This window comes from Bombina bombina, chromosome 2, assembly GCF_027579735.1.
Source record: "Bombina bombina isolate aBomBom1 chromosome 2, aBomBom1.pri, whole genome shotgun sequence".
Lineage (NCBI taxonomy): Eukaryota > Metazoa > Chordata > Amphibia > Anura > Bombinatoridae > Bombina > Bombina bombina.
In genome coordinates this window covers 328,634,753-328,649,789 of record NC_069500.1, presented here as the reverse complement: position 1 = coordinate 328,649,789, position 15,037 = coordinate 328,634,753, and the positions used below count along the sequence as shown (strand labels likewise).

General features: G+C 36.3%; 1 protein-coding gene across 1 annotated transcript in view; it reads right to left on the bottom strand.

Annotated features, from left to right (window-relative positions):
- The window catches only part of TAOK3 (TAO kinase 3), a gene marked incomplete in the record, with an annotated part of 945,289 nt that overhangs the window by 180,975 nt on the left and 749,277 nt on the right, over positions 1–15,037 (bottom strand). The window contains 2 exon segments of the mRNA XM_053701678.1: positions 5,666–5,905; positions 6,145–6,348. Coding sequence (XP_053557653.1) covers positions 5,666–5,905; positions 6,145–6,348 — 444 coding nt within the window.

Below are 15,037 nucleotides of genomic sequence, written 5' to 3'. Positions count from 1 at the left end.
AGGCATAAACTTGATCAGAAAGTACAAAAAACGTTTTAAAATAAAACCGTTACTGTCACTTTAAATTTTAAACTGAACACACTTTATTACTGCAATTGCGAAAAAACATGAAGGAATTGTTCAAAATTCACCAAATTTTCACCACAGCGTCTTAAAGCCATGAAAATATTGCACACCAATTGTGGAAGCTTTAACCCTTAAAATAACGGAACCGGAGCCGTTTTAAGCTTTAAACCCCTTTACAGTCCCTGGTATCTGCTTTGCTGAGACCCAACCAAACCCAAAGGGGAATACGATACCAAATGACGCCTTCAGAAGTCTTTTATAAGTATCAGAGCTCCTCTCACATGCGACTGCATGCCATGCCTCTCAAAAACAAGTGCGCAACACCGGCGCGAAAATGAGACTCTGCCTATGCTTTGGGAAAGCCCCTAAAGAATAAGGTGTCTAAAACAGTGCCTGCCGATATTATTATATCAAAATACCCAGATAAAATGATTCCTCAAGGCTAAATATGTGTTAATAATCAATCGATTTAGCCCAGAAAAAGTCTACAGTTTAAATAAGCCCTTGTGAAGCCCTTATTTACAATCGTAATAAACATGGCTTACCGGATCCCATAGGGAAAATGACAGCTTCCAGCATTACATCGTCTTGTTAGAATGTGTCATACCTCAAGCAGCAAGGGACTGCAAACTGTTCCCCCAACTGAAGTTAATTGCTCTCAACAGTCCTGTGTGGAACAGCCATGGATTTTAGTTACGGTTGCTAAAATCATTTTCCTCATACAAACAGAATTCTTCATCTCTTTTCTGTTTCTGAGTAAATAGTACGTACCAGCACTATTTAAAAATAACAAACTCTTGATTGAATAATGAAAAACTACAGTTAAACACTAAAAAACTCTAAGCCATCTCCGTGGAGATGTTGCCTGTACAACGGCAAAGAGAATGACTGGGGTAGGCGGAGCCTAGGAGGGATCATGTGACCAGCTTTGCTGGGCTCTTTGCCATTTCCTGTTGGGGAAGAGAATATCCCACAAGTAAGGATGACGCCGTGGACCGGACACACCTATGTTGGAGAAATAACTTCCTAAATATGTTTTTCCCAATTTTTAAACTGATAGTCTGCAAAAGGAAATATACATAAACCTGACTCATGGCAAATATAAGTACAATACATATATTTAGAACTTTACATTAATACATAAAGTGCCAAACCATAAATGAGAGTATCTTAAGTAATGAAAACATACTTACCAAAAGACACCCATCCACATATAGCAGATAGCCAAACCAGTACTGAAACGGTTATCAGTAGAGGTAATGGAATATGAGAGTATATCTTCGATCTGAAAAGGGAGGTAGGAGATGAATCTCTACGACCGATAACAGAAAACCTATGAAAAGATTTCCCACAAGAAAAACCATAGAATTCAATAGGTGATACTCCCTTTACATCCCTCTGACATTCACTGTACTCTGAGAGGAATTGGGCTTCAAAATGCTGAGAAGCACATATCACAGAAGAAAATCAAGCACAAACTTACTTCACCACCTCCATAGGGAGGCAAAGTTTGTAAAACTGAATTGTGGGTGTGGTGAGGGGTGTATTTATAGGCATTTTGAGGTTTGGGAAACTTTGTCCCTCCTGGTAAGATTGTATATCCCATACGTATTTTGACCACTAGAGGGCAAGAGTTAATGTGTTTCATATAGATAACATTAAGCTAATGCACATGAATTTACCGATGAGTGAGCACTGACTGGCTAAAATGCAAGTCTGTCAAAAGAACTGAAATAAGGGGGCAGTCTGCAGATGCTTAGATACAAGGCAATTACAGAGGTAAAACGTGTATTATAATTGTTTTGGTTATGCAAAACTTAGGAATGGGTAATTAAGGAATTATCTTTGACCTTCCCTTTAACATGATTATCTCTTGCATAGGCTGGGGTTAAACACATAGCTAAAGTCTTGCTAATGAGCTACAACAAACTGTAGAAGGAAACATCTGGAGAGTCAACAAGGAGACACAAATTGCTGGCATTAATTCAAAATAACATAACACAAATTTGCTTTAGGAAGCATCTAATTCTGACCAGTATAACACAGATACATATCCCTTAGGTTTTTTTCCCCCTAGTCACAGCACATGAGGGAGAAATCCTATTGAAGAACAATGGACCATATTAATAGAACGAGTCAGATCAGGGGAGATATTTATTTTGACCGTAGAATTGAATAATTGATAAATACACAATGTAGTAGCACTTAGAATTTAAAATGAGCAGTAGTATATTTTTTGGCAAAGTTAATCCAATTTTCCTTCCCCTGTATCACGTTACAGTGATCAGCCAATCACAAAGTGCATATACTAATATGCTATGCACATGCTCAATAGGAACAGAAGCCTTAAAGTGTGCATATAAAAAGAATATGCATGTTTTGTTAATGGAAGTATATTGGAAAGTTTTTTTTTCTTCTTCAAATTGCAAGATTTATCTGAATCATGAAATTTTTATTTTAGCTTTAGTGGCCCTTTAAGTAGAGTCATGAGATTGAGGAGACACTGAATGCAATCTTCTAGAGTTCCCCAATTAAATATGAAAGAAATTATAAGAACATTTAATCTTTCTGATCTATTTGGGACAACACTAGTGCTTTTCAGTTGTTTGACCATTAACAAGCATATTTTGCATTTTTCGATATGGAAAACCTTTTATTAAAAAAAACAAACAAAAAAAAAAACAATACAAACTTAAAATAGTTTTCTTAGAATAAAACCAGTCAACAACCTTTAAAAATGTAAAGTGGTAAAGATTCAGATGAATAAGTTTCAATAAGAGTACAACTCTCAAATAGCTTATGTTCCTTCTTCAAGATCAATATTGGACATTATCTTTCCTTTAAAAGCACATAGAATAATGTGTTTACACATACTCCTCCTGGTAGACAACACAAAATTGGTAGCTTCATTATAACTGTAAAAAACTGCAGAAAAAGAATGTGCTTCCATAGGCCTTTTTTACTAACCAAATCCTTTACTCATCTCCTTGGGAAATGTACTGGGTAGAACAAAACAAGCTGACAAATACATCAAATGACTTACTAACTTAAATATTTGCTGTTTTCTAGACTGCACATGATATGTTTTGGATGAAAAAGATTTTTTTTATGAGAGTGCTATATAGCCTTTTTTAAACCCTTAACATAACAAATTACCAAAACATACCGACCTTTAAATTTTTGGGTTGCTGCCGGAGTTCCATTAAAATAACATAACACAAATTTGCTTTAGGAAGCATCTAATTCTGACCAGTATAACACAGATACATATCCCTTAGGTTTTTTTTCCCCTAGTCACAGCACATGAGGGAGAAATCCTATTGAAGAACAATGGACCATATTAATAGAACGAGTCAGATCAGGGGAGATATTTATTTTGACCGTAGAATTGAATAATTGATAAATACACAATGTAGTAGCACTTAGAATTTAAAATGAGCAGTAGTATATTTTTTGGCAAAGTTAATCCAATTTTCCTTCCCCTGTATCACGTTACAGTGATCAGCCAATCACAAAGTGCATATACTAATATGCTATGCACATGCTCAATAGGAACAGAAGCCTTAAAGTGTGCATATAAAAAGAATATGCATGTTTTGTTAATGGAAGTATATTGGAAAGTTTTTTTTTCTTCTTCAAATTGCAAGATTTATCTGAATCATGAAATTTTTATTTTAGCTTTAGTGGCCCTTTAAGTAGAGTCATGAGATTGAGGAGACACTGAATGCAATCTTCTAGAGTTCCCCAATTAAGTATGAAAGAAATTATAAGAACATTTAATCTTTCTGATCTATTTGGGACAACACTAGTGCTTTTCAGTTGTTTGACCATTAACAAGCATATTTTGCATTTTTCGATATGGAAAACCTTTTATTAAAAAAAACAAACAAAAAAAAAAACAATACAAACTTAAAATAGTTTTCTTAGAATAAAACCAGTCAACAACCTTTAAAAATGTAAAGTGGTAAAGATTCAGATGAATAAGTTTCAATAGGAGTACAACTCTCAAATAGCTTATGTTCCTTCTTCAAGATCAATATTGGACATTATCTTTCCTTTAAAAGCACATAGAATAATGTGTTTACACATACTCCTCCTGGTAGACAACACAAAATTGGTAGCTTCATTATAACTGTAAAAAACTGCAGAAAAAGAATGTGCTTCCATAGGCCTTTTTTACTAACCAAATCCTTTACTCATCTCCTTGGGAAATGTACTGGGTAGAACAAAACAAGCTGACAAATACATCAAATGACTTACTAACTTAAATATTTGCTGTTTTCTAGACTGCACATGATATGTTTTGGATGAAAAAGATTTTTTTTATGAGAGTGCTATATAGCCTTTTTTAAACCCTTAACATAACAAATTACCAAAACATACCGACCTTTAAATTTTTGGGTTGCTGCCGGAGTTCCATTAAAATAACATAACACAAATTTGCTTTAGGAAGCATCTAATTCTGACCAGTATAACAGATACATATCCCTTAGGATTTTTTTCCCCTAGTCACAGCACATGAGGGAGAAATCCTATTGAAGAACAATGGACCATATTAATAGAACGAGTCAGATCAGGGGAGATATTTATTTTGACCGTAGAATTGAATAATTGATAAATACACAATGTAGTAGCACTTAGAATTTAAAATGAGCAGTAGTATATTTTTTGGCAAAGTTAATCCAATTTTCCTTCCCCTGTATCACGTTACAGTGATCAGCCAATCACAAAGTGCATATACTAATATGCTATGCACATGCTCAATAGGAACAGAAGCCTTAAAGTGTGCATATAAAAAGAATATGCATGTTTTGTTAATGGAAGTATATTGGAAAGTTTTTTTTTCTTCTTCAAATTGCAAGATTTATCTGAATCATGAAATTTTTATTTTAGCTTTAGTGGCCCTTTAAGTAGAGTCATGAGATTGAGGAGACACTGAATGCAATCTTCTAGAGTTCCCCAATTAAGTATGAAAGAAATTATAAGAACATTTAATCTTTCTGATCTATTTGGGACAACACTAGTGCTTTTCAGTTGTTTGACCATTAACAAGCATATTTTGCATTTTTCGATATGGAAAACCTTTTATTAAAAAAAACAAACAAAAAAAAAAACAATACAAACTTAAAATAGTTTTCTTAGAATAAAACCAGTCAACAACCTTTAAAAATGTAAAGTGGTAAAGATTCAGATGAATAAGTTTCAATAGGAGTACAACTCTCAAATAGCTTATGTTCCTTCTTCAAGATCAATATTGGACATTATCTTTCCTTTAAAAGCACATAGAATAATGTGTTTACACATACTCCTCCTGGTAGACAACACAAAATTGGTAGCTTCATTATAACTGTAAAAAACTGCAGAAAAAGAATGTGCTTCCATAGGCCTTTTTTACTAACCAAATCCTTTACTCATCTCCTTGGGAAATGTACTGGGTAGAACAAAACAAGCTGACAAATACATCAAATGACTTACTAACTTAAATATTTGCTGTTTTCTAGACTGCACATGATATGTTTTGGATGAAAAAGATTTTTTTTATGAGAGTGCTATATAGCCTTTTTTAAACCCTTAACATAAATTACCAAAACATACCGACCTTTAAATTTTTGGGTTGCTGCCGGAGTTCCATTACATGTTTCCGATGCAATTCCCTTTCCCTGCGCTTATTATATTCCAACTGGTTTTCAAGTTCAGTCTGATGCTGCAGACGTATCAAGTCCATCCGAAGCTTTTGCAGCATGTGCAGCTGCCGGTACTCTAGTTCTCTAGTGGACTCATCGTGCCGGATCAGCATTGCATGCTCCATTTCCTTCTGGGTTCTCTTTTTATTGAGTTCCTAAAGAACAAAAATCGTGGTTTTACGGACAGTCGCACACCACATTGTAAATTCACAATTTACCATACTCCATTTTGCAATGGTTTCAACAATCTTAATGTTAATGAAATTAAGGTACTTGGAAAAAAAAAAAATCTGAGAGAAGCATATTTTACGTATGCATAATGCGAATTTCTTTACAAACGAAGATCAACAGCAATATATAACTTTATATCAGGAAACACCATAAAAAGCAGTACCTCACGGATGTGCTGCTGCTCCACCTCGTGTCTCTTTATCATAATCTTCCTCTTAAAGAGTCGGCAGTTTTTCTCATAATACAGTCTTTGTTGGCTAAGGAGCTGAGCTTCTTCCTCAGCCTGAGTGTGCTGGAGGTTCTCTTTATGTTTTGATATACGTTCCTGCTTCTCTTTCTTAGGCGTGCTATGGTCTTCATTCATCTCCTGAGAGGTGGATGACACAATAAAAAGCTGAACAACATTTGCAGAGGACATCATTCTTTTAAGAGAATTCATGACTGCCATAGTGTTAAATGTAACACTTGCAAATTATATGTTTTTAAAACTTTTTATAATTTTTTGTCAAATAAGCTTAGTAGAATTAGTCACACATCAAACACATCAACAGACCACACAATAACACACACACAGAAAAATATGAGAGAATTGCTAGCGCAACTAGACATGCACACACAACATGGATTAAAGGTTGCTAAAATAAATACAAATCTAGTTTGTTTAATTCTGAGTGACAACACAAAGTTATCACATACTGCCGGGTAACCAGTTTCCTAACAATCTCTAATTTCTGAGATTTTTAGAGCCTATTATATACATGTTTTTTTACTCCCTAATTTTTCACAAAGCTAAAAAGAAAAAGACCAAAGAGAAACAAAGCGGAACAAATAGTATACAAAAGTGGTAGGAAACCCTGCCATATGCAGTTATCCTGAATTTAAAGGGACAGTCTACACCTTAGTCATCTTAACGTCTTACCTTAGATTTAGTTGCAAACAGCCTTCTGTACCTTTTCTATATCATGCAGCAGGAATGGTAAATAAGTTATTTTAAAAATCAATATTGTTTCTGGCCACATTGAAATGGCTGCCAAGCTCAGCCCACTGATGATGATCTGAATGGCATCCAATCACAAAAGGCTCACTAGTTGAAATCAACAGACTGTCAATGCTATTCAGCAGAGTGCCTAGATGCAGCCTAGATCTTGATGTCATCAATGGGCTGAGCTTGGCAGAAATTTAAAAGTGGATAGGTATAATATTCTTTTTACAATAAAATTTTTACTGTTCCTGCTGCACAATATAGAAAGGGTGCAGGAGGTTAAGACATTAAGATATAATATTCTTTTTACAATAACATTTTTACTGTTCCTGCTGCACAATATAGAAAGGGTGCAGGAGGATATTTGCAACTTAATCTAAGTTAAGACATTAAGATGACTAAGGTGTAGACTGTCCCTTTTAATAAAGATGATTGTTAAACAAAAGTTAAGAAATTGCTCAATTTTCAGAGATAAATTACATGAAAAGGGGTAAATAAATAATGAAAGTATATTGCGAAGTTGTTTTATTCCACATATCTAAAGAAGTTATATATAAATCTCAAGGTGGTTACTGTCCATTTATGGAAGAACAATGTTATTATATTCTTGGTTGCATTTAAATGCAGGCAGTTTAAAATGTATTACAATGTTTTAAACAAATGCCCCTGCACAGAAAAAAGTTCTTATGCTTTGGGAAAGGACTGTCGACCAAAAAGAGCTGTGGGAGTTTTGATTATCAGCCAGTGAGAAGTAACAGATTCTATTACTTTTAAAGCACCTTTAATTTAAAGAAAAGACCCAGACATGCAGGCCCATTTATCAAAGGTCTTGCGGACCTGATCCGACACTGCGGATCAGGTCCGCAAGACCTCGCTAAATGCGGAGAGCAATACGCTCTCCGCATTTAACATTGCACCAGCAGCTCACAAGAGCTGCTGGTGCAACGCCGCCCCCTGCTGACTCGCGGCCAATCGGCCGCCAGCAGGGAGCTGTCAATCAACCCGATCGTATTCGATCGGGTTGATGTCTGGCAATTCCTGTCCGCCTGTTCAGAGCAGGCGGACAGGGTTATGGAGCAGCGGTCTTTTGACCGCTGCTTCATAAGTTGTGTTTCTGGCGAGTCTGAAGACTCGCCAGAAACACGGCCCTTCAAGCTCCATACGGAGCTTGATAAATGGGCCTGATAATGTCTCTCCTAAGAGACAGATGCCCTCTGAACTAGGTCTACATATCAAGTTGTGTGAGACCAAGCCCAAGCAATCAGAATCACTGATGCTCATTCCTGCTTGATTCAGTTTCAAAAGTAGTAGAAAAGGAGGGAAGAAGTAAATTCATTAGAATGAACAGGGTACAACTAAGGTCTTCACAAGGATTACCTGATGATCCCAGAATACAGAGGAAGCTTGTGGTTAAAAACATAACTTATACTTACCTGATCAATAAATTTCTTAGTGGTGAGAGTCCACAATCCATTACTCCTGAGAATTACTCTTCTCTACCACTAGGAGGAGGCAAACATTCCCAAACCCCAAGAGTCATATAAAACCCCTCCTACCTCACACATACCTCAGTCTAAAGTATAACCAAGCAAAGTGAGGTAAGAAAAATGAGCCATAAACGGAGTAGGGTAAAAAAAAGATGTGATAAAGAAAAAAAATTAACCCAAGGAACGTAAGAGTGGGGTCTTGTGGCCTCTCACCATCATGAAAGAAATTAATTTATCAGGTAAAATTATGTTCTCTTTCATACAGGTGGTGAGACTCAACGATCCATACTAATACCCAAGCTGTGGAGTCCACGAGTAATAACATAAAGGAAGGGATTTAAAATAAATCAAACAGACTAAAAATCAAACAGACAACTGCCCGAAGAACCTTCCTACCAAAGGCTGCATCAAAAGAAGCAAAAACATAAAAATGGTAGAATTTTGTAAAAGTATGCAAAGACCAAGTAGCTGCCTTGCAAATCTGGTTAACTGAAGCCTCATTCTTGAAGTGCTAAGAAGGGGAAAACTGACCTAGTAGGATGAGCAGTAATCCACTGCGAAGGAGGCTAATCTGCCTCCAAGTAAGCCTTGTGAATAAAAAGTTTCAACCAAGAGGCCAAAAAAATCAGAAACTTTCTGACCTTTCATAGGACCAGAAAAGTGAATGAACAAACTAGAAGTTTGTCTAAAGTCCCGTTCACTTATCTCCAGCTCTAGGACACTGGCTGAGAATGCTGAGTAACACGTACTTCTGGTGCGCTGTACGTGTGAGGCAGGTAGTCGCTACCTAGGCAACTGATCCAAGGTGCCAAGTCAATAAAAAAAAACACAAAAGTAGCGACTCCGGGGAAAACGAAGGTTGATAAAAAAAATCTAAACTTTATTCCAACATAAATATAAAAAAAACAGGCCCACAGACGGCCTGGCAGACAATCACAAGTGAGATGTCTGGCGCTTTTCGCGCCCCCTACAGGACCTTATTCATAGACATTTCTCCCTAAGGAGAACATGCTCATTTATACCCTGGGATTTAACCCTGTAAGTACAGAATCATTAAAAATATATAAAAACAAGGTTATTCAAGTGGTTATTCATAAGGAAGGTACACAATTCATTACATATGCATTTGGGAAGCATCATATAACATTATATTGACATGAAGTATTTACAATTTTATGTTACATCAAGCATATTTATATATTTCAAAACTGCATGTTTCTATAGGTGTATGCTATAATATGTTAGGACTGCTGAATTTTAGAGGGATTTATTAGGGACACAACAGATTAATTACACAAATAAGTCCCATTCTCTGTTCATTCCCTTTGGTAATCTGGTTTCTAATTTTAAGATGAAGTATAGTTCTTTTTTTTCCTAATATGTGATCCCTACTACCCCCTCTATAAAGGTACTGTTGCTACATCTATGATCTGAATTGTCATTACCGCTATACTGGTAAAGTGTACCCCATTGAAGTGTGCTGCCACTGCAGAATCTTTATTGTAATATTTAGTATCCCTTACATGTTTGCTATATCATGTTCTGGAATCTCGTTTTTCCCACGTATTGAAAATTACAGCGTTTACAAGTTAGTAGGTACACAACATACTTGGTATGGAGTTAAACAATGACCCTGTCTGGATATTATTGCAAGTCTTGCATGCTCTCACCCCACATCGAAAGTTACCTTTTTTAGAGAGCCAGTTGGTCCTAGTGGAATGATTGTTTCTATTAATAAAACTGGCCGATAGAACTTATGCTAGAGTATATGGTTTCTTGGGGACAAATTTACATAAGTCTAATTTATCTTTGAGTAGCTCATCCCCTCTCAAAATGTGTAGGCGTTTTCTAAGAATTTTGACTAGAGAGTAAAATTGTTCAGTGTACTCAGTAGTAAAGATAATAGAACTTTCTGAAAAGCTATCTCTACTATGATTTTTACTTAACCTGTTAGAATTCTTATAGGATTTAATTTATTTACTTTGCTGTTCTAAATTTTCCCATTTATAGCCCCTGTGAATTAATCTATCCCTCAGTTCTACTGAGTGTTGTTCATAAATATTGTCAGATTTGGTGTTTCTTCTAAACCTTATGAACTGACTTCTTGGGATGATTTTGATCAAATGTCTTGGATGTTCTGATGTGGCGTGAAGTATAGTATTACCCGCTGTGGGTTTCCTATATGTTTGAGTTATGATACATTTAGTCTGGCCTATAAGAGTGAGGTCTAAATAGTTCACTGTTTCCATACTAAACACATCAGTAAATTGTAATCCAAATCTATTGTTGTTCAAATATCCCATGCAATTAACAAAACTGGGGTTATCTAATGGTTCAGTGATGACAAAGAGAAAGTCATCTATATAACAAACATATAGTGATGTTTTTTAAACTAGGGGATTGTTGATACTCTTGTCTGCCAGGCCATCTGTGGGCCTATTTTTTAATTATGTTGGAATAAAAGTATTGATTTTTTATTAACCTTCAGTTTCCCCAGAGTCGCTTCTTCTGTGTTTTTTGTCCTTAGTATCATCAATGTAATAATTCAAGACTCTAAAAACGTCCAAAGTAGGCAAAGATCTCTCTGAAGCATTCTTGAGATTAGGACACAAAGAAGGAACAACAAAGTCTCTGCTAATGTTATCTGAAGAAACAGCTTAAGTAAAAAAAGTAAAAAGAAGCCCATAAAACTGCCTTATCCAGATGAAAAATCAGATAAGGAGGATCACAAGAAAGAGCAGACAATTCAGAAACTCTTCTAGCAGAATAGATCGCCAAAAGAAATAACACTATCCAAGAAAGCAGTGTAATATCCACCTTATGCATAGGTTCAAATGGAGGAGCCTGCAAAAGCCAACACCAAGTTAAGATTCCTTGGAGGAGAAATTGGCTTGATTACATGTTTAATACGGACCAGAGCCTGAACAAAACCATGAATATTAGGGGATTAGCAATAATCAAAACTGAAAGAGCAGAAATCTGACCCTTCCGAGAACTGGTGGATATGCACTTATCCAGACCATCCTGAAAAAACTGAAAAATCCTAGGAAGTCTGAAAGAATGCCAGGAAAGACCATGCTCTATACACCAAAAAATAAAGGCCTTCAAGACATTTTGATAGATTCTCCTAGTTAGAGGCTTGTGATCCTCAATTAAGATTTCAATCACAGAATCAGAGAAATCCCTATGTCTAAAGACTAAAAGTTCAATTTCCATGCCATTAAGTTCAGAGACTTGAGATCCGGATGGAAACACGGACCTTAATACATAAGGTCTGACCTCAGAGGCCAAGGAGGACAGCTGGACATTTGAACCATATCTGCATACTAAAGGCCAAGCTGGTCAATCGGGATTACTGAAGATTTCACTAGGCTTATCTAGGAAATCACGCTGGGTAAAAGTACCAGAGGAGGAATCAGATAAGCAAGCTGAAATGACTAAGAAAAATGAACTACTAGAGCATCTACTAACTATGCTTGTGGATCCCATGACCTCGCAAAGTACCTGGGAAGTTTGTTGTTCAAATAAGAGGCCATATCAGATCTCTCTCTTGGAGACCCCAAAGATCCATAACCTGATTGAACACATTCTGGTTAAGAGACCACTCCCTTGGACGTAGAGATCGACTATTGAGAAAGTCCAAAAAAAAAAAAAGTTCCATTTGTTCACTCTTGGAATATGAATCACAGAAATAGACAAGAATTGATTTCTGCCCATGAGAGAATTCAAGACACCTCACTCATGCCTAGGAAACTGAGTTCTCCCTGATGGTTGACACAAGCCACTGCTGTGATATTGTCTGTCTGAAAACGAAGATGAGATTCTCTTTTCAACAAAGGCCAAGCTTAAAGAGACCTGAAAATTCTAGAACATTTATAGGTAGGTGTGACCATATTGCCGCTTTAAAAAAAGGACACATATGAAAAATACATGTCAGGGTTCTTATACAAAACATTTCTTTAAACAGCCCTGAAAAAAGCCCTGACATATGTTTTTTTTTATATCTGTCCCTTTCTAGAGCGGCAATATGATCACCCTACCTTTATAGGTAACCTCGCCTCCCGAGGATCTCAAAATCCATGTGCTCTCAAAGATCCCCAAACAGCCCCCCCCCCCTCAACCTGAGAATTGCATCTGTAGTGATCACAGTCCAGGTAGGAAAAGAAAAAGAAGCCCTTTGAATAATAAACTGATGAACCAGCCACCAAGTCAGAGACTGACTTGTATTGGAATCAAAAAATATATTTTGAGAAGGCTTAGCAAAGTTTCTGCACCATTGATGAAGCATACAAAGCTGAAGAGGTTTCATGTAAAAACAAGCAAATGGGAATTGTATCTGAAGCTGCAATAATCAGACCTAGAACTTCCATACAGAGAGCAACTGAGGGGAATGAGAAATTATGTAGGTTTAGACAGGCTGACACCAATATTAACCTTCTATGCTCTGTTAGAGAAAGACTCATGGAGACAATCTATTTGAAAACCCCAAAAAGTTAACTTTTATGAGATGAATCAAAGAACTTTTTGGAAAATTGATCCAGCAAGCATGTTATTGAAGTGAGATGCTGCAAAGGGAACCAGGATGTTGTCCAGGTATGAAAGAACTGCAATGCCCTGAGTTCTGATTACAGAAAAAAGGGGCACCCAGAACCTTTGTAAATATTCTTGGAGCTGTAGCGAGACCAAATAGTAGAGCAACACATTGAAAATGTCTGTCCAGAAAGGCAAACCTCAGGAACTGGAAATGTTCTCTGTGAATTTAAACATGAAGTTAAGCATCCTTTAAATCTATTGTGGACATAAACTGAACAATAGTTTGAATAGTTTCCATTTTGAAAGATGGAATCTTTACAAACTTGTTCAGTGCTTTCTGATCTAGAACTGGTCTGACTGTACCTTCCTTCTTTGGAACAATGAATTGATTTGAATAAAAACAAAAAACATAATTTATGTAAGAACTTACCTGATAAATTCATTTCCATATTAGCAAGAGTCCATGAGCTAGTGACGTATGGGATATACATTCCTACCAGGAGGGGCAAAGTTTCCCAAACCTCAAAATGCCTACAAATACACCCCTCACCACACCCACAAATCAGTTTAATGAATAGCCAAGAAGTGGGGTGATAAGAAAAAAGTGCGAAAGCATAAAAAATAAGGAATTGGAATAATTGTGCTTTATACAAAAAAATCATAACCACCACAAAAAGGGTGGGCCACATGGACTCTTGCTAATATGAAAGAAATGAATTTATCAGGTAAGTTCTTACATAAATGATGTTTTCTTTCATGTAATTAGCAAGAGTCCATGAGCTAGTGACGTATGGGATAATGACTACCCAAGATGTGGATCTTTCCACGCAAGAGTCACTAGAGAGGGAGGGATAAAATAAAGATAGCCAATTCCGCTGAAAAATAATCCACACCCAAAATAAAGTTTAAATTTTATAATGAAAAAAACTGAAAATATAAGCAGAAGATTCAAACTGAAACAGCTGCCTGAAGTACTTTTCTACCAAAAACAGCTTCAGAAGAAGAAAACACATCAAAATGGTAGAATTTAGTAAAAGTATGCAAAGAAGACCAAGTTGCTGCTTTGCAAATCTGATCAACCGAAGCTTCATTCCTAAACGCCCAGGAAGTAGAAACTGACCTAGCAGAATGAGCTGTAATCCTTTGAGGCGGAGTTTTACCCGACTCAACATAAGCATGATGAATTAAAGATTTCAACCAAGATGCCAAAGAAATGGCAGAGGCCTTCTGACCTTTCCTAGAACCGGAAAAGATAACAAATAGACTAGAAGTCTTTCGGAAATTCTTAGAAGCTTCAACATAATATTTCAAAGCTCTAACTACATCCAAAGAATGCAATGATTTCTCCTTAGAATTCTTAGGATTAGGACATAATGAAGGAACCACAATTTCTCTACTAATGTTGTTGGAATTCACAACCTTAGGTAAAAATTCAAAAGAAGTTCGCAACACCGCCTTATCCTGATGAAAAATCAGAAAAGGAGACTCACAAGAAAGAGCAGATAATTCAGAAACTCTTCTGGCAGAAGAGATGGCCAAAAGGAACAAAACTTTCCAAGAAAGTAATTTAATGTCCAACGAATGCATAGGTTCAAACGGAGGAGCTTGAAGAGCCCCCAGAACCAAATTCAAACTCCAAGGAGGAGAAATTGACTTAATGACAGGTTTTATACGAACCAAAGCTTGTACAAAACAATGAATATCAGGAAGATTAGCAATCTTTCTGTGAAAAAGAACAGAAAGAGCAGAGATTTGCCCTTTCAAGGAACTTGCAGACAAACCTTTCTCCAAACCATCCTGAAGAAACTGTAAAAGTCTCGGAATTCTAAAAGAATGCCAGGAAAAATGATGAGAAAGACACCAAGAAATATAAGTCTTCCAGACTCTATAATATATCTCCCTAGATACAGATTTACGAGCCTGTAACATAGTATTAATCACAGAGTCAGAGAAACCTCTTTGACTAAGAATCAAGCGTTCAATCTCCAAACCTTTAAATTTAAGGATTTGAGATCCTGATGGAAAAAAGGACCTTGCGACAGAAGGTCTGGTCT